Source organism: Nanorana parkeri, unplaced genomic scaffold (assembly GCF_000935625.1).
Source record: "Nanorana parkeri isolate BGI_ZX_2015 unplaced genomic scaffold, ASM93562v1 scaffold1453, whole genome shotgun sequence".
Taxonomy (NCBI): Eukaryota; Metazoa; Chordata; class Amphibia; order Anura; family Dicroglossidae; genus Nanorana; species Nanorana parkeri.
In genome coordinates, this window is record NW_017307721.1 from 285,496 (window position 1) to 303,625 (window position 18,130).

An 18,130-nucleotide genomic window follows, 5' to 3' on the forward strand; every position below is an offset into this window, starting at 1 on the left:
GTCCCAATAAAGTGTCTAACACAGCCAGGGAGATATTTATGGCTTAGGGTCAGAGGTCAATCGTCCAGATGGAAAGGAAGCAGATGAGAGTGAGATGTTCTGCAGCAGCAACAACGTGGGACTGTTTAGTATAGAACGAGCTGTAGGATAATTCAATGATCTGGACTGGGGTAGGAATGTCCATACAAGCGTCCCGGGCGAGATCTGGAATGACGCAGGGGCGACAATGCGTTGCTCTCATAGCAAACCCATACACTAAAATAAAAATGGCCCCCTTTGTAAGCACGGCTGCCAGTGCCGTTTTCTCAAGCAGAGGACAATGACCACTTGGGGGACGGTGCGGCGGTGACCGGATGCCTCATTGCTATTGATGTCGGTGACGCCACCAAGACACAAACACTTGTATGATGACACATGCTTATTTTTGCCTTCCAATGCAGACAGATCACGGCTGGTTGGGGGAGTCGGCGGGGTGCTGCAGGGACGTGCCGTCAGGGGAGGCAGGTGGGGGCGGAGCCTCACCTAGAAATATGGAGGAAAAAGCTGTCAGCTTTCGGTCTGAAGCTGACAGCTTTTTCTCCATTCCGGTAACCGGTCATGGATGAAGTGCTGCCAGGCAGTGCTGCATCCGGCTTTTGACAGGTAGTTAGTGAGGGACAGCGAGACTCCTCCCTTCCTCCTTCACACTAGGTTGGGGGGGTACTTCACCCGGGCAGGGGCGGGACTTTGTGCGGCGGGGTGGGGCTTGTCTTCAACCGGCGGGGCAGGTGAATGCCTAACCCGGAATATGAGGAAATGCACGGTCACTGGGGTGCTGTACATAGCGTCTGGAAGACATCACAGCACCCTGCCTCGTTTCCGCTTTGAGGAGCCCTGATGCAAGCAGAGGGCTGGCTCTTGGGAGGAGTTATGCAAATGTGAAAACGCGTTGATGGGTGAATGAACTAGGCATCTCGGAATTGGTCTATGTATTTGGCAAATGCCAGGATAAAAGGGGCGAAAAGGCCAAATTCAACAACAACAGTAAATAATAGAGGAGGGGACAGAAAGCTTACCCCGGACTGGACATCAGTGATGGTGTGTGTGAGGATGATATTGAACACGCCGTGTGACCTGCTGCTCTCCTCATTCATGTTGGTTGCTGCTACCGTGCGAAAACAAAACACCAACCCAAAATGATGCCGCATGGTCAGTCTGCTATTTATTTACTTAGACAAATATTGTACCCAATGACTACAAATCCAGACACAGGGTCATAGGGTGACTTCTGAGGTTAGGAAGCCCTCCGGATCCTCCATTAAAAGATCTGAACCCCCAATTATGTGAACTCCAAATAGGATTGAGACCTGATTTCATTTATTGTAATATGTTTCATTTTATGCTACATCAGGTCTGATTGTACAGAATTACATATACTGATTAGACACCTGCAACCGCTCACAAATGTATAGAATCTGTTCTAGAAACTTGCTTTCTGGTATCTGCTAAGAGTTCAAAGCTCTTGGGGCTGATCTGAGGGGTGAAGGTGCAGGAATTGGGGGGATCTGAGGGGTGAAGGTGCAGGAATTGGGGGGATCTGAGGGGTGAAGGTGCAGGAATTGGGGGGATCTGAGGGGTGAAGGTGCAGGAATTGGGGGGATCTGAGGGGTGAAGGTGCAGGAATTGGGGGGATCTGAGGGGTGAAGGTGCAGGAATTGGGGGGATCTGAGGGGTGAAGGTGCAGGAATTGGGGGGATCTGAGGGGTGAAGGTGCAGGAATTGGGGGGATCTGAGGGGTGAAGGTGCAGGAATTGGGGGGATCTGAGGGGTGAAGGTGCAGGAATTGGGGGGATCTGAGGGGTGAAGGTGCAGGAATTGGGGGGATCTGAGGGGTGAAGGTGCAGGAATTGGGGTGATCTGAGGTGTGAAGGTGCAGGAATTGGGGGAGATCTGAGGGGTGAAGGTGCAGGAATTGGGACTGATCAGAGGGGCGAAGGTGCAGGAATTGGGGTGATCTGAGGGGTGAAGGTGCAGGAATTGGGGTGATCTGAGGGGTGAAGGTGCAGGAATTGGGGTGATCTGAGGGGTGAAGGTGCAGGAATTGGGGTGATCTGAGGGGTGAAGGTGCAGGAATTGGAAGTGATCGGAGGTGTGATGGTGCAGGAATTGGGAGTGATCTGAGGGGTGAAGGTGCAGGAATTGGGGGTGATCTGAGGGGTGAAGGTGCAGGAATTGGAAGTGATCGGAGGTGTGATGGTGCAGGAATTGGGAGTGATCTGAGGGGTGAAGGTGCAGGAATTGGGGGTGATCTGAGGGGTGAAGGTGCAGGAATTGGAAGTGATCGGAGGTGTGATGGTGCAGGAATTGGGAGTGATCTGAGGGGTGAAGGTGCAGGAATTGGGGGTGATCTGAGGGGTGAAGGTGCAGGAATTGGAAGTGATCGGAGGTGTGATGGTGCAGGAATTGGGAGTGATCTGAGGGGTGAAGGTGCAGGAATTGGGGGTGATCTGAGGGGTGAAGGTGCAGGAATTGGAAGTGATCGGAGGTGTGATGGTGCAGGAATTGGGAGTGATCTGAGGGGTGAAGGTGCAGGAATTGGGGGTGATCTGAGGGGTGAAGGTGCAGGAATTGGGAGTGATCTGAGGGGTGAAGGTGCAGGAATTGGGGTGATCTGAGGGGTGAAGGTGCAGAAATTGGGGAGATCTGAGGGGTGAAGGTGCAGGAATTGGGGAGATCTGAGGGGTGAGGCAGTAAAAAACAAAACAGTCAGCCAGCAATGTCAGCCTACATGACAAGTGCCCCTTAACCCCTTCGTGACTGACGACGCACAGTGTACGTCGCCAGCATCGGGGCTGTTTAAAATCATTCGGATTTGCAAAAAGTAAGAGTCAGCAGCTACAAGTACTGCAGCCAGCCCAAGAGGTCCAGCACCGTCTTCCTAGAACCTGAGGTCTTCACCACTGTTTTCGTTCTTGAGCCGCCATTTTGGATTTGGGAGCTGGCTGTGACTTACTGATCACTTACAGCCCCCTACTGTGTAGACAGGGGACGACTGTCCTGAAACCGCCTGGGATGTGTGCTATATATATATACACACACCGAGTGGCCGGATTATTATATACACCGAGTGGCCGGATTATTATATACACCGAGTGGCCGGATTATTATATACACCGAGTGGCCGGATTATTATATACAAAAACACACACATTTCTGCTCCACAATCATTTATCACAATATTATAACTTTATTGGAAACGCACCTTGTAACATGCAACCGCCAGCTTGGATAGGCCATCCACGTATGGGCCCAAGACCTTATGTTCCCGAACTTTGAGGGACTGCCGGCTCCTAAAAAAAAAATGCATTTAAGAAAAGGTTCCGAGTAAGAAATTTGTGGCGGCAAAACTCATAACACAAAACTCAGGGTACAGAAAGTGGGAGCTCTATAAGATTTCCCTTCCCTTCATTTCCCAGAGACACTGACAGGAAGTGAGAGGAGCTCTCTCCAAAGTGAGGCCAATCCCCCTCTTAGGGCTTGTTCACACCAAGCGCGCTCCAGATGCAGAGCAGAGCAGTTACAGAATGCATCAAAAAACACGTCCAATGTATTCCAATGGTATTTTGGGCTCTTCGTTCACACTGCAGCATTCAGTCCCAGAGTATGTAAAAAAAACTGCAGCAAGCCCTATTTTTTCTGCGCTGGAACGCATGCAAACGCATCAAAAACGCATGCAAACGCCCTGAAACACACTGAAAGGCCATTTTACGCTATATATATTTATTTATTTTTTACAAAAATGGCTCGGAACGCGGCAAAAATGCATCAAAAGCGCTGCAAAATACACTGCGTGTGCAGAAATTCAAGCAGATCTGGTCTGCATTTGGTGTGAACAAGCCCTTAGACCGCTGTCCCCCTTGAAAAGATTTACCCTGACCTTCTCTTCCTGAGCTTTTCCCTTCACTTTCTGTAGCGGAGAACGGCCCGGGACATTTAGAGAGGGTGACTCTTCCCAGAGAGGACAGACAGCAAGCAACAGGGTTGAGGGGACATTATAGAAATAGCAAATGTGTTTCAGCGGCGGCCGTGAGCTCTATGCATGACCACACACTGGACAAAGTGATATTCAATTTCAAGGCACCACAGTCCTGATACATGTTCCCTCTTACTAAGCCCTGATGAAGGTGTGTGTGTGTGTGTGTGTGTGTGTGTGTGTGTATCTGGACTATTAAAGGAGAACTATGGGGTCGGGGCTTTCCCCCATAGTTCTCCTTAGGGTAACGGCAGGACACAAACTAGCCTCCTCCCGTCACCCTAAGCTCGGTATATAGGGAGCTGCAGCTCGCGGTATACTGAGACGCCGCAGCCGGAGCGGATCCCGACGTAGATGACGGGATCCGCCCAGCTGCGTGAGTGACAGCTGGCTCTGCCTATCTAGAGGCAGAGCCAGCTGTACCCGCCCCCTCCCCCGTCCGTTCCGCCAGTCAGCGCTGGCGGATCGGAGCGGAGAATCCAGCCTCTCCCCGTCGCGGCAGAGAGCCGTGACAGGATCGAGAGGTGAGCGAACGCCGGTATGTGTTCGCTCACCTCCCGATCTACTGAGCCGACCTGTGACCGTCTCATTGTCACAGGTCGGCTAGAACTATGAGGCGAGTGGAAATCACTCACCTCATAGTTCTCCTTTAAAGAGAGCGTGGTGCTCCTGCAAACTGCCATAAACATCGACGGCTATTGCATACAGAGAAGCAGCAGTGGCCAGAAACAGCAACCTTCCCAGCCATGAGGACTCTATAAATTGGATTTTCCTTTATTACTCACAAAAAAATGCTTTTTTGTTTTTCTAGAATATACACTTAGGTTATGTAACATGGCCAGTGTACATGAAAATACAGTGATTTGTGGATTTCTTTTTTTTTTTTAATGAATGCCAATAAAGCTAAATGAATCAGATTTGTGCCAGGACCTATAAAATCACATCATTCAGATCACATGGAACCCAGACAAGCCAGACAATCTTATGCCCTGAATTCACAATGAGCGGAATACATCGGCCCGGGGTCACGGGAGACGATAATAAATGAGATATATGAACACACAGTGTGCCAAGGGAGGAAATTCACCCTTTGGGGTCCAGGAGATCCCGAACTTTCTCATTGTATATTTCCATGTAGGAAACTTCCACTTTGAAGCTGAGCTCGTCGGTCTCCTCCTTCTGCGTCCTCTCGAACAGGGCGCTGCATAGTCGGGGGATCAGTCCAAGCTGGTCGGCGGAGCCCATCATGGTGTAGGACTTTCCTGAGCCTGGAAGAGATCGATTGTCCACTAAGTATTAAAACAAAACACTTTACAGCTTTCCTTGGCCCCCAAAACACGTGAAATGCCACCATAATGTCAATGTGATTCTGTCGGACCACTTCCATGGGCCACTGCCTGACCATTCCCAAGGGCCACTGTTCTAACACTATAATCGTTCTGACCTTTTGTCTGCTTCATGTGAGTTTTGTATCCCTATGCAAGTCTATGGATATGCAAAATCTGCTTGAAGCAGGTCCAATTCAAGTAAGAGGTCCAACTGCAGGTCAGATGCACCTGTCAATGAGTTCAGAAGAAGATCTTCGAAGCATCTCAAAGCCCTTCAACTGGCCCTACAGATAGGCGGGTACACATCAGGTCTCTCTTCAGGTTGCCATTAGGAGATCTTGCAATCCTTGAGGCGTCGTTGTTGCCAACTTTATATTGTCACATAGAGCTTACCAAACATGGCTCTTCACGGAAGCCAACAGTTCCTTTCTGAATACTGATATCTGCACACCACTGCTGGTTCAGCACCCCAAATGCTCGCATGACCACAATCTACCCCAATAAACATCAGTGTCCCTGTTCTGTAAACCCCAAAGACCTGTGTGCCGTTTGACTGTTCCTGGAATTTAATAGAAGCTCAAATACAGTGACACACACAGGGACCTCGGTGACTAAACTGTGTTCCACTGAAGTTGCTGACTGCGTTCAAATCTTACCAGTCTGTCCATAGGCAAAGATACAAGCGTTGTATCCCTCAAAGGCATTCTGGAGAATGTTCTCACCAAGGCACTGAAAAACAACATCTTGTCCTGGAGATAAAAAGAAGAGTGAAATTGTATTGAAAGACCAAACATGTTATATATATATATATATACACACACACACACACACACACACACACACAATAACAAGGGGGTGGGAGTCCGGCGACGTCACTGACATCGACGTCACCGGACTCCTCCCACCTTCCCTTCGTTAGCCGTCACGGACATTGACATCACCGGACTCCTCCCCCTTCCTTTCATTAGCTTTTAATCAATCAAAAAGTTTAACGATTAAACGAGAAATGAATCGTTAATTTCCGCAGCCCTAATTATATATATCAATTTTGTTGTATACGAGAGAACAAAAAGTCAATAAAACACAGATGAAAGATATCGGGGAGTGTTGTGATATTTCTGTACACACGGCCCATTATAACTTATAATAAAGTGTACTGTAGAGAGTTTTTGTACATATCTTGGGTGTCGCAGGAACATACAGAGAGGTGCAACATGGCCAATCATCAACATGGAACATAAAATATATACATTTACAGAGGGGATTTGGCTATTGTATAAGGAGAGGAGACTCACATTCTCCAGATTTTATTAAAAATATTAGGGTGTCGGCACCGCTCTCCCCAAAGACATATAGGACGCTCGCTGCCGATTCACTTGTTGAATGCGGCCTAGAGCTTGCATACCAGCTCTGTGGAGACAAACCCGCTCTCCAACTGTGGATATGTGGGTGAGGCGAGTGGAGGAGATTAGACTGATGGGAGGATTTAACCTCCAGTTTACGGGAATCGCAAATCTTGGTTTGTGACTACCTGGGGCGCTTGGGTCCAGTTCAGGTGCTCGCCAGTTTTCTCAAAATGTATGCCGGGAGGAAGTTGGGGAGACTGAGGCGATAACCTGCGATACTACCCGCTTCTCGTTTGGGGATGGGACACTCCAGGACAACCAGGGTGCGGGATCTCTCTCCCTACTTTTGCTCCCAATCTTCATACTTCTCTTTCAGTCTTTCGTAAGTTAATGTTTGTGCTCGTCTGTCCTGTATGTATTGTTCGGAGGTGAACATGCTCGGTGCTGGTCTCTCGTATAGTGGGGCCGTGCCCGACAAATTCACCTTGCCATATTGTTCCTTTTTTTATTGTTGTGTTGGTTTTTCCTGTTAACCATAAAATGCCTTAAAGTGACATTAAACCCTCAGATTTTTTAACATAAAACAATACTGTAATGTGCGCCTTACTGTCATCCATGGTAGTTTTCCTTCTCTTTGCTGCTCTTCCTTTTAAATCTGTATCTCTTCTCATGCTGGGCAGAACTTCTGTTTGGCAGCAGACTGCCTTGTCTCTAGAATGGCTACATGGTGTCTGTGGGTTGGTTTGCAACCTGAGCCAGCACTACAGAGAAGAGGCATTCAGCTGCAAAGGGAAGTTCTCCCCAAGCATGAGAAGAGATACAGATTTAAAAGGAAGAGCAGCAAAGAGAAGGGAAAGTACCATGGATTACAGTAAGGCGCACATTACAGTATTGGTTTACGTGAAAAAAATCTGAGGGTTTAATGTCACTTTAAGGGCGGGGACGAGTACGATAGCCAGACCTAACTTTACAATTTGTTCGCATGTACGGTATATAGTATATGCTTCAATGTCTGCTACTTATATATTGTGAGAGACCATGTGGCCTCCACGTCCTTTTTCATTGTACCCCTCCCTTTTTGTCTATAAAGAATTTGAAGAAAAAAAAAAGGAAGATTAGGGTGACCCCTCGTTTGTCAATTTACAAAAGGGAAGAGTGGAATTGGTCAGTTGTATCCCCACTGGAAGAGTCGGAGGGTGAGGATTTCTCCAATTAGGAAAGATACAATTTTTAGCATAGCAAAACAGCAGCCCTAAAATTTTTTGCCCATGCGTCAGGGCAGTATTCCCAGATAGAGCCAGCAGACATGTTTTGGGGGAAAGGATATTTGGTAACACAAAAGGAGTTGGAAACAAAAAGGTGGTATTGATAGACATGTCCACTTTGCCAGATATTATGATGAAACCGACACTTCTAGGGGTATTGATCTTCTGGGTCAACCGATGCTCTCGCCAGTTCCTCCTCATGATCTCCAAGTCATTACAGGATACAGCTGTCACATGGAGGTCAGAGGGAGGAACCAGCGTGAGCTGCGGGGGGCTGAAAGAACGACACTCCAGGAAGTGTCAGTTTCCCTACGCATGTCAGAGGAGGAATTCTATTGAACAGAGCAAAGTTCTGGCGGCCCGGATGGCTGGACAGGTACTAATTCCGCTTCTATTTTGCAACTACGTTTATTCGGCAAAATGTGTCAATTTTAGATAACGATTGAAGTTATAGGTTTTAAACCGATGCTTTATGGCTTTACCTGCAAATTTTTCTGTTACAGATTCATCCATTGACCAGAAGCAATGATCGTATGCGAATACCTACAGAAGAAGAGGGGCATTAGAAGAAATACTCAGAAAGGACATCGTCTTTAAGGTCTGATCCCAGACCAAACCAAGAAAAGAAGGCCATAAACAGGTAGGGGTTCTACAGACGGCAACGGATGGCGAGACATCTACCCATCATTCCTTCCATCACCCTTGGGACTTGCCTTGTTTACCTCGATAACTTATCCAAAAAAACCTGAGATGCAACACATGTATTGATAGGTTTTTTTCCTCTTTTCTCTATAGGAAAAGGAGTAATAGTGGTGTGTGTGTGTTGTGTGTGTGTTGTGCTCTTCACAAAGACATGACTCTACGCCAATCTCTAAGTTATCACCCCCTGGAGAACCCTTACATGACAATACCCCAGTCTCTCACTTATCAACCCCTGGGAGAATTCTTACTTCACTCTACACCAGCCATGGAGTTATCATCCCTCGTAGAACCCCTACATGACTCTACACCAGTCTCTCGGTTATCACCCCATAGAGAACTCAACACAACTATACACCAGTCTATGAGTTATTACCCCTTGGAGAACCCCTACATGACTCTACACCAGTCTCTCGGTTATCACCCCATAGAGAACTCAACACAACTATACACCAGTCTGTGAGTTATTACCCCTTGGAGAACCCCTACATGACTATACACTAGTCTCTGAGTTGTCAACCAGTGGAAAACCCAAACATGATTCTATGCCAGTTTGAGTAATCACCCCATAAAGAATCCCTACGTGACTCTACACCAGTATCTGAGTTATGACCACTTTAAGAACCCCTACATGAGCTTACACCAGTGTCTAAGTTAACAGCCCCTGGAGAAACCCTACATGACTCTACACCAGTCTTAGAGTTATCACCCCTTAGATAATTCCTACATGACTCTAACCCAGCCCCTGGGGTATCAGCACCTGGAGAACCACTGGATGACGCTGCACCAGTCTCTATATTGATCAACCCCAGGAGAACCCAAACTCTACACAGGCTCTGAGTTTTCACCCCATGGAGAACCCATAGACAACTGTACACCAGTTTGTGAGTTACCATCCCTTGGAGAACCCATCCATCATCTCAACATCATTCTCTGGGTTACCAACTACTAGAGAACCCCGAACATGATTCTACACCTTTCTTAGTTATCACCCCTTGGAGTACCTCTATATGGCATTTTTCTTGTGCAAGAGAAAAGAAATACATATTTAAATCAGTTGCTAAAGAAAAGACCCCCTACATGACTCTATACCAGTATCTGTGTTATCCCTCTTGCATTGCAAACCAACTAGGGAAAGCATCAGGCTGAACAGGACATCATGTTTTTGTGAGGACAAGGGAACCTTCACAGAGCCATTAGCAAATCTTACTGATAGTCATTTTCTGTTTTGGGTTTGCTGGCTCTTTAACACGCCCAACTTGACTTTCTGCTTAGTATTCCGCAGTAGTTGCACAGCTGGGCTATTACATGAGGCGGGAAGTGTTTTCAGCCTTCATATAAAGAGCTGACAAGGGACTGAGCTTTTCCTGGTGTTCTGTACAAAGCTTGGAGGACTCGGCAAAAAGCTGGCAAGCACTAGTACGCCCTTTCAGGGTCTCTACGGCTAGCTACAGCTTGGGGAGTGTCCCGCGAGCCATTTTTATACCCTAAATCAGGGGTAGCAAACCTCCGGCCTTCCAGCTGTGGTGGAACTACAAATCCCATGAGGCATTGCAAGATTCTCAAAGCCACAGACATGACTCCCGAAGAGAAATGCATCATGGGATTTGCTACCCCTGCCCTAAATTGTCAGGAATATTAAAATAAAAGTGCAAAACAAGCATTTGCCCCCAGGCCCACCAGCAGCCATGCAAATACCGGAGCCCGGATTGTGCGCCTGTACGTTTCTCGTAGCTCGGTCTCTGGGTGCTGTAGCAAGCCGAGAGAGACCCTGTTCTAAAGCAGAATTAAGGGATTCACATATAAATATATAAAGGTTTGCCAGTCCTACTGAAGAACCTAAAGCACAGCTGTGGTATTTACTAAAGAAAATATGACAGCCAGTTCCACCCTCATAAGAAATCCGTTGATCTAGTTACTCTTCCTTCTCATCCTACGGGGAGGTCCAATATTTTCAGTGCGGATGAGCTGCACTGATAGGGGTTATCCTAGTGTTAGTGACTGAGATAAGGGTTATGTTAGGGGTCTAAGTGTCACAGTTAGGGGGTGGAGGCATTTTCACAATTAGGTAATTGATGCAAAAAAAAACTGTTCAAAATCCCCAAAATAGAACAGCTCCTATGCTCCCCTCTCCTGCAGCCCTGGTCTTCTCCCTCCTCTCAATCTAGTGCTGCAGGCTCTGCCAGTATCTTTGGAGCTTAAAGGAGAACTATGGGGTCAGGGATTTCCCCGATAGTTCTCCTAAGGATAACGGGAGGACACAAACTAGCGTCCTCCCGTCACCCAAAGCTCAGTATATAGGGAGCTCCAGCTCGCTGTATACTGAGACGCCGCAGCCGGGACGGATCCCGGCATCACTGTCTGGATCCGCCCAGCTGCGTGAGTGACAGCTGGCTCTGTCTATCTAGAGGCAGAGCCAGCTGTACCCGCCCCCTCCCCCGTCCGTTCCGCCAGTCAGCGCTGGAGGATCGGACAGGGGGGGTAATCCCTGCAGGGAGCCGTGAGTGACAGTCACGGCTCTCTGCAGGGACAGGATCGAAAATGAGCGAGCGCCGGTATGTGTTCTCTCACTTCCCGATCTACTGAGCCGACCTGTGACAGTCTCATTGTCACACGTCGGCTTGAACTATGAGGATGAGGGATTTTCACCCGCCTCATAGTTCTCCTTTAATACATCCAGGAATGTCAGATGTCTTTGCCCCGCTGCCCCGAGTTGTGGTTCCATACTTTGACCCCTACGTCCCTGCTGTGTCCTGTAGGTCAGAGGATGGACCAGGGCACGCAGTGGAGGACACAGCCATCCATTGTGCCAAATGCTGAAGACATTGCCGGATGCTACAGTGCTGTAACACAGGGGCGGTATAGACATGTAATGTCGGGGTGTAGAATACCTCTTCTATTCCAGGTACTTCTCTTTTGAACCAGTGCCACTTCTCTCTCCCAGAAGTCACAGCTCTCATATGTGTGTTACCTTTAATGGAGAACCCATCACTCTGACCTCTACCCCCGCGAACCCTCACAAAGTGCAATAAGTTACAAAAGTGATGGATGGAATGTGTTGGAAAGGTGGCAGAAGACCACTGGCGTCGTCTCTGACTTGTGTGCTACAATCCAGTACCGTGCACCACACATTGTACACACTTTACACAACATCATACAATGACAGGTCCACTTACTTTTGGCTGGCTCCTGGGAGGTTCATTGGAAATTCGAAGCAGCAGCAATAGAGGAGAAAACAAACAGAGGAAGACATTAGTGACTCTATCGGCAAAATGCAGCAAGTGATAATACACAGAGCTGAAAGTTCCCATTTCAATAATTTACATCCATTTCCAGGCACATGTGTTGTGTACATAAAAATGTTTAAATAAGCTTTAAATAAATAATAATAAGCCCACTTCCTGTTAGCCCATGATGTCTAATACCACCTTCTAGACATTTAAAACCACTTCCAATGAGCCCAGGGTGTCAAGGATCTGCCCCCCTGGTCACGTAAACCACTTCCAATGAGCACAGGGTGTCATGAATCTGCCCCCCGGTCACCTCAACCACTTCTAATGTGCACAGGGTGTCATGCATCTGCCCCCCTGGTCACTTAAACCACTTCCAATGAGCACAGGGTGTCATGAATCTGCCTCCATGTCACTTAAACCACTTCCAATGAGCCAAGGGTGTCATGGATCTGCTTCTTGGTCACCTCAACCACTTCCAATGAGCACAGGGTGTCATGATCTGCTCCCCTGGTCACTTCAACCACTTCCAATGATCACAGGGTGTCATAGATCTGCCCCCATGTCACTTAAACCACTTCCAAATGAGCCAAGGGTGTCATGGATCTGCTTCCTGGTCACCTCAACCACTTCTAATGTGCACAGGGTGTCATGAATCTGCCCCTTGGTCACTTAAACCACTTCCAATGAGCCCAGGGTGTTCATGATCTGCTCCTAGTCACTTAGACCACCTCCAATGAGCCCAAGGGGTCATAAATCTGCCCCCTGATCACTTAAACCACTTCCAATGAGCCCAAGGGGTCATAAATCTGCCCCCTGATCACTTAAACCACTTCCAATGAGCTCGGGGTGTCAAGGATCTGCCCCATGGTGACTTAAACCACTTCCAATGAGCCGGGGGTGTTATGGATCTGCCTCCTGATCACTTGAACCACTTCCAATGAGCCCAGCGTGTCAAGGATTTGCCTTCTTCATATGCTTTAGTTACAGATCAATAATCATTTATGTGCGTTATTGGAGGGTCCATGAATGAACGCACGTTTCACTATATATTCTCCGGGGGAATCATTCTCTTGTGTGTCAAGGTTCTGCCCCCCGGGGGTATGACATCACAGAGAAGGACACCGATAGGAGTACATGAGAGCCATTCTCTGCGGCAATCAGGACTGCTCCAAGCCGAGGACAGAAGAGGAACCAACGAATCGCGCAGCTGGAGACACCGAGCAGAGAAATAGGAAGTGAAACTCCATGCGAGGGAAAACAAGTCACTCCCGGGTCAGTAGACATTGCACAGTTTTTAAGAATCTTCATTGCAGACTTTTTTCCTGTTCTGTGACATACGACACATTCATTTCTCGTCATTTCCTTCTATCAGAGTACTGCTAAATGCTGCAACCATCACCTGAACAGTCCCAGTGTTCTAACAGAAAAACTGCTATAAAAGCAAAGAACCAATGACATGAGCGGACGTGACAATCCTGGAGTGCGCTCCATGCTCAGAGATTAGATCTCCCCAGCAGAGGGGAAATAGGCAGGCTGTCTGGGATCTCGGGCCCGCTGTCTGGGACCTCGGGCCCGCTGTCTGGGACCTCGGGCCCGCTGTCTGGGACCTCGGGCCCGCTGTCTGGGACCTCGGGCCCGCTGTCTGGGACCTCGGGCCCGCTGTCTGGGACCTCGGGCCCGCTGTCTGGGACCTCGGGCCCGCTGTCTGGGACCTCGGGCCCGCTGTCTGGGACCTCGGGCCCGCTGTCTGGGACCTCGGGCCCGCTGTCTGGGACCTCGGGCCCGCTGTCTGGGACCTCGGGCCCGCTGTCTGGGACCTCGGGCCCGCTGTCTGGGACCTCGGGCCCGCTGTCTGGGACCTCGGGCCCGCTGTCTGGGACCTCGGGCCCGCTGTCTGGGACCTCGATGTGTGGGATCTCGGGCGCCCTGTGTGGGATCTCGGGCGCCCTGTGTGGTTCTCAGGTGGGCTGTGTGGGATCTATGGTATGTGTGGGGCTTCTGGTGGGCTCCGCAGCAGTGAGCGGGAACGTGTTCTGGAAGTAGGTCCTTTTTAGGGGGGAAGGGGTATACAGAATGTTGCTTTGGGGCCCTGTGATGTCTAGTTGCGCCCCTGTATGGATTCATACCATGCATTTAGCCCGGAGTTCAGCTTCTATGCCCTTTACTTCCTCTCTCATTATTCTCTCATCACGCAGGATTTTTCTTCAGCACGAAAACAGGTGACACAGAAAACACTTCCATTCATTGTTCCTTAATTACAGAGGAAATCAGAGGAACGCGTTCCTCCTGGAGGAGCCATTAACCCTCGCCGCCGCCGCTGCTCTATAGGAACAAAATCAGTCAAACCCAAATAATCCTGGGAGGTCCTTCGGGACGTTTTTTTCTCAGAACATATGAAGAAAAATGTAAAAAAAAAAAAATGGACAGATCCCCTAAATTGAAGATTTGCCGTTATATAGGGAGCACCTAAATGAGGATTGTGCTCATGCAGAACCCTGACCGAGGTGCCTCCTCCTCCATAATAAAAGCAGAGCACTTCCTGGTATGTCTTCAGTGTGAGATCTCAGGCACTGCTGCCTCTGCTAGTCTCAGGAGATTTAGTGATGTCATTATTGCTGCTGCTCACTGTTCTCATTGCTGGAGGCTCTGACGTGAGGAAGCAAAGTCCTGAATCTATCAAGGTGGCCGCCTCCATTCAGGAACACCGAGACATAGTATCAATAAACTTCAAAACCTCAGTAGCTGCAGGCACTGTGGAGTTCACAATGTTGTTCTGTATCCTCATATATGAATATCTGCAGTGTGATATCACCTAAGGCACCGCTGCCTCTGACTGCCGGTCTCACCAGATTTGGAGAGAGATTTGGTGATGTCACTGCTGTGCTGCTCACTGTTCTCCTTGCTGGAGAGGAAGCCGCACCCGAGTACCTGCAGTGTAAGGATCTCCCTGCTTCTGAGTCATTCATTCTATGGATCTGTGCTTTCTCTTTCCTCTCTCATTACATCACCAGTCATCAGGGGCCAGCTCTGATATTAGGAACCATAGTCCTGCCTCTACCAAGATGGCCGCCTCCACACAGAGACACAGTGCAGAACAGGACATGGTAAGACAGACAGTGCTTCCAGACCAAATACCCACCTACCTATTTCTTCTTATGCAGGGCAATGGATTGGAGGGTACTGGATGTACTCCTGTACTGGGCCCAGACCCCATTGAGTCAGTGGGGGACCCAGCTCAGCAGGGGCTGAATGAGAAGGGCCCCATTGCAGCATCATCTCAGCAAGAACATAGCAGCATCAGTTTAAATCCCAACCCCTCGCCACCACCACTCCTACTGTGCCCCCACCATCCAGCAACAACCCTACTGTGCCCCTCGCCACCACCACCCCTACTGTGCCCCCACCATCCAGCAACAACCCTACTGTGCCCCTCGCCACCACCACTCCTACTGTGCCCCCACCATCCAGCAACAACCCTACTGTGCCCCTCGCCACCACCACCCCTACTGTGCCCCCACCATCCACCACCACCCCTACTGTGTCCCCACCATCCATCATCCACACTGCGTGGTCACTGCCCAGATATAAGCCGATAGACCTGCATTGTTCCTCATGAGGCTGACATGAACCATAGAGAAGAGTCCTCCAACCCAGTCCTCCAACCCAGCCAAGTATATGGAGATGCCACCTAGGTGCAGGAACACTGAGCAGATCCCTTGATATCAGAAGAAGGTACAGACCTCCAATGCGATGATATCAGAGAGTTTATCCGCCGTGTTATCCATCTGATATTTTTCATTTTTATTGGCCCGAACCCTCAATATCCGCTTCAAAAAATTCATCTGGGACAGCAGGCTCCGCGCTTCTGCTTCTCTCCTCCAATTATTATAAGACAGCTCAGGAATGACGGCCGTCTGTCAGAGATAATTCCAGACCCGGCACTGCAGACGACCAACTTCATATTATGAACCTAAAATTGTTCCTTACAGACTTCATGGCAAAAAGTAAATCAACGCTGAAGTCTAAATTTGCTTATATTTCTCCTTCAGATAAGACTAAAGGGGAGGACGAGGTTCAGATAGAAGACTAAAGGGAAGGACGGAGGTCAGATAGAAGACTGAAGGGGAGGACGGAGGTCAGACAGAAGACTGAAGGGGAGGTTGGAGGTCAGATAGACTGAAGGGGAGGACGGAGGTCAGATAGATTAAGACTGAAGTCAAGGACAGAGGTCAGATATAAGACTGAAGGGAAGGACGGAGGTCAGATAGAAGACTGAAGGGAAGGACGGAGGTCAGATAGAAGACTGAAGGGAAGGACGGAGGTCAGATATAAGACTGAAGGGGAGGACGGAGGTCAGATAGAAGACTGAAGGGGAGGACGGAGGTCAGATAGAAGACTGAAGGGGAGGACGGAGGTCAGATAGAAGACTGAAGGGGAGGACGAGGTTCAGATAGAAGACTAAAGGGAAGGACGAAGGTCAGATAGAAGACTGAAGGGGAGGACGGAGGTCAGACAGAAGACTGAAGGGGAGGTCGGAGGTCAGATATAAGACTGAAGGGGAGGACGGAGGTCAGATAGAAGACTGAAGGGAAGGACGGAGATCAGATAGAAGACTGAAGGGAAGGACGGAGGTCAGATATAGAGGACTGCTTTATGTTGGGTTGTGGTGTGTGGGTGAAGCCGTGTACAGTCACCTCTATTGATGGATGGTATAACACTATATGGCCGGTGGCAGAGTGCGAGTACAGTGACACCATACAGATGGCGCCATCCGGCCTCGGCACCGTCATTGTAAATAAAAGCCGGGATTAGTGGGATCATTTTAATGGTTCTCCGGCGTTCAGAAAGTCGAGGTTTTCAGATGTCACACAGATTGCGGCACACGCTGGACGGGAGATTAACACAAAGCGTGATTTCCGCATAAGCCGCGTTCATTGTACATTACCCTGCCGGCTAAAATTAATCTGACAGCCAACAAACACTTCTGCCCTTTGCTGGGCGACTCCGCGGCAGATGTGAGCTCAGCCCGGCCGCAGACAAAGAGGTCCCACGCGTGATCTCCCCGCATGGAGGAAAAGTGGGATTTCATTGTTGTCAGCCTCAATGGCCTGCCAAAGGATACTGGTTCAAGAGGACCTGTCACACGTACCCAAAAGTCATATTGTATGCTGCATATTGTAGGAAGGGAAGCCATCCTTCCCTTCAGTCTTCTATCTGACCTCCATCCTTCTCTTCCGTCTTCTATCTGACCTCCGTCCTCCCCTTCAGTCTTCTAGCTGACCTCCGTCCTTCCCTTCAGCCTTCTATCTGACCTCCGTCCTCCCCTTCAGTCTTCTAGCTGACCTCCGTCCTTCCCTTCAGCCTTCTATCTGACCTCCGTCCTCCCCTTCAGTCTTCTAGCTGACCTCCGTCCTTCCCTTCAGCCTTCTATCTGACCTCCGTCCTCCCCTTCAGTCTTCTAGCTGACCTCCGTCCTTCCCTTCAGCCTTCTATCTGACCTCCGTCCTCCCCTTCAGTCTTCTATCTGACCTCCGTCCTCCCTTCAGTCTTCTATCTGACCTCCCCTTCAGTCCTCTATCTGACCTCCTTCCTCCCCTTCCGTCTTCTAGCTGACCTCCGTCCTTCCCTTCAGCCTTCTATCTGACCTCCGTCCTCCCCTTAGTCTTCTATCTGACCTCCGTCCTTCCCTTCAGTCTTCTATCTGACCTCCGTCCTTCCCTTCCCACTTCTATCTGACCTCCGTCCTTCCCTTCAGTCCCTAAATAATAGGATGACACTTACTGCATCTGTGGAGCAGCAACATGGTCACCCTAGGGCAGAAAAAGTGTTAGGGTGACAGAACACCTACCCCCCCTCCATCTCTATAACAGAGGGAGATGTTCTGTAGTTTGCTTGGAGAACTGAAAAATAATGCTGAGTGCAGCTCAGGGTGTTATCAGCTCGCCGGATTTCTGGCAGGATCAACAGCTATCTTCTTGCCCTCATCGAGCAGGTATAACAAAATGCTTCCATATGTACATTTCGGAGGCCAAAAGGAGAGCAAATAAGAGACGTTTATTGTTCGGGTTTAACTACACTCGGTGCTGAAGAGGTTGTGGGGCCTTTACTAGAATCTGACCTCCACTTTACCCCATGTACTATGCGCATTCTTTATTGTTATACCTATTTCAGTACATTGTGTGCGGGTACAGACGGCCTCCACTCTTCCCCCCCCCCCCCCCCCCCCCCCGCCGCCCCCCCCCAACAT

The 18,130-nt window shown here is 49.2% G+C and overlaps 1 protein-coding gene across 1 annotated transcript in view; it reads right to left on the reverse strand.

Moving 5' to 3' along the window:
- The window catches only part of KIF13B (kinesin family member 13B), a 211,107-nt gene that overhangs the window by 127,947 nt on the left and 65,030 nt on the right, over nt 1-18,130 (reverse strand). Inside the window, 6 exon segments of the mRNA XM_018570085.1 lie at nt 1,056-1,208; nt 3,242-3,329; nt 5,100-5,280; nt 5,997-6,089; nt 8,434-8,494; nt 11,827-11,839. Of these exon segments, the coding sequence (XP_018425587.1) occupies nt 1,056-1,208; nt 3,242-3,329; nt 5,100-5,280; nt 5,997-6,089; nt 8,434-8,494; nt 11,827-11,839 (589 nt within the window).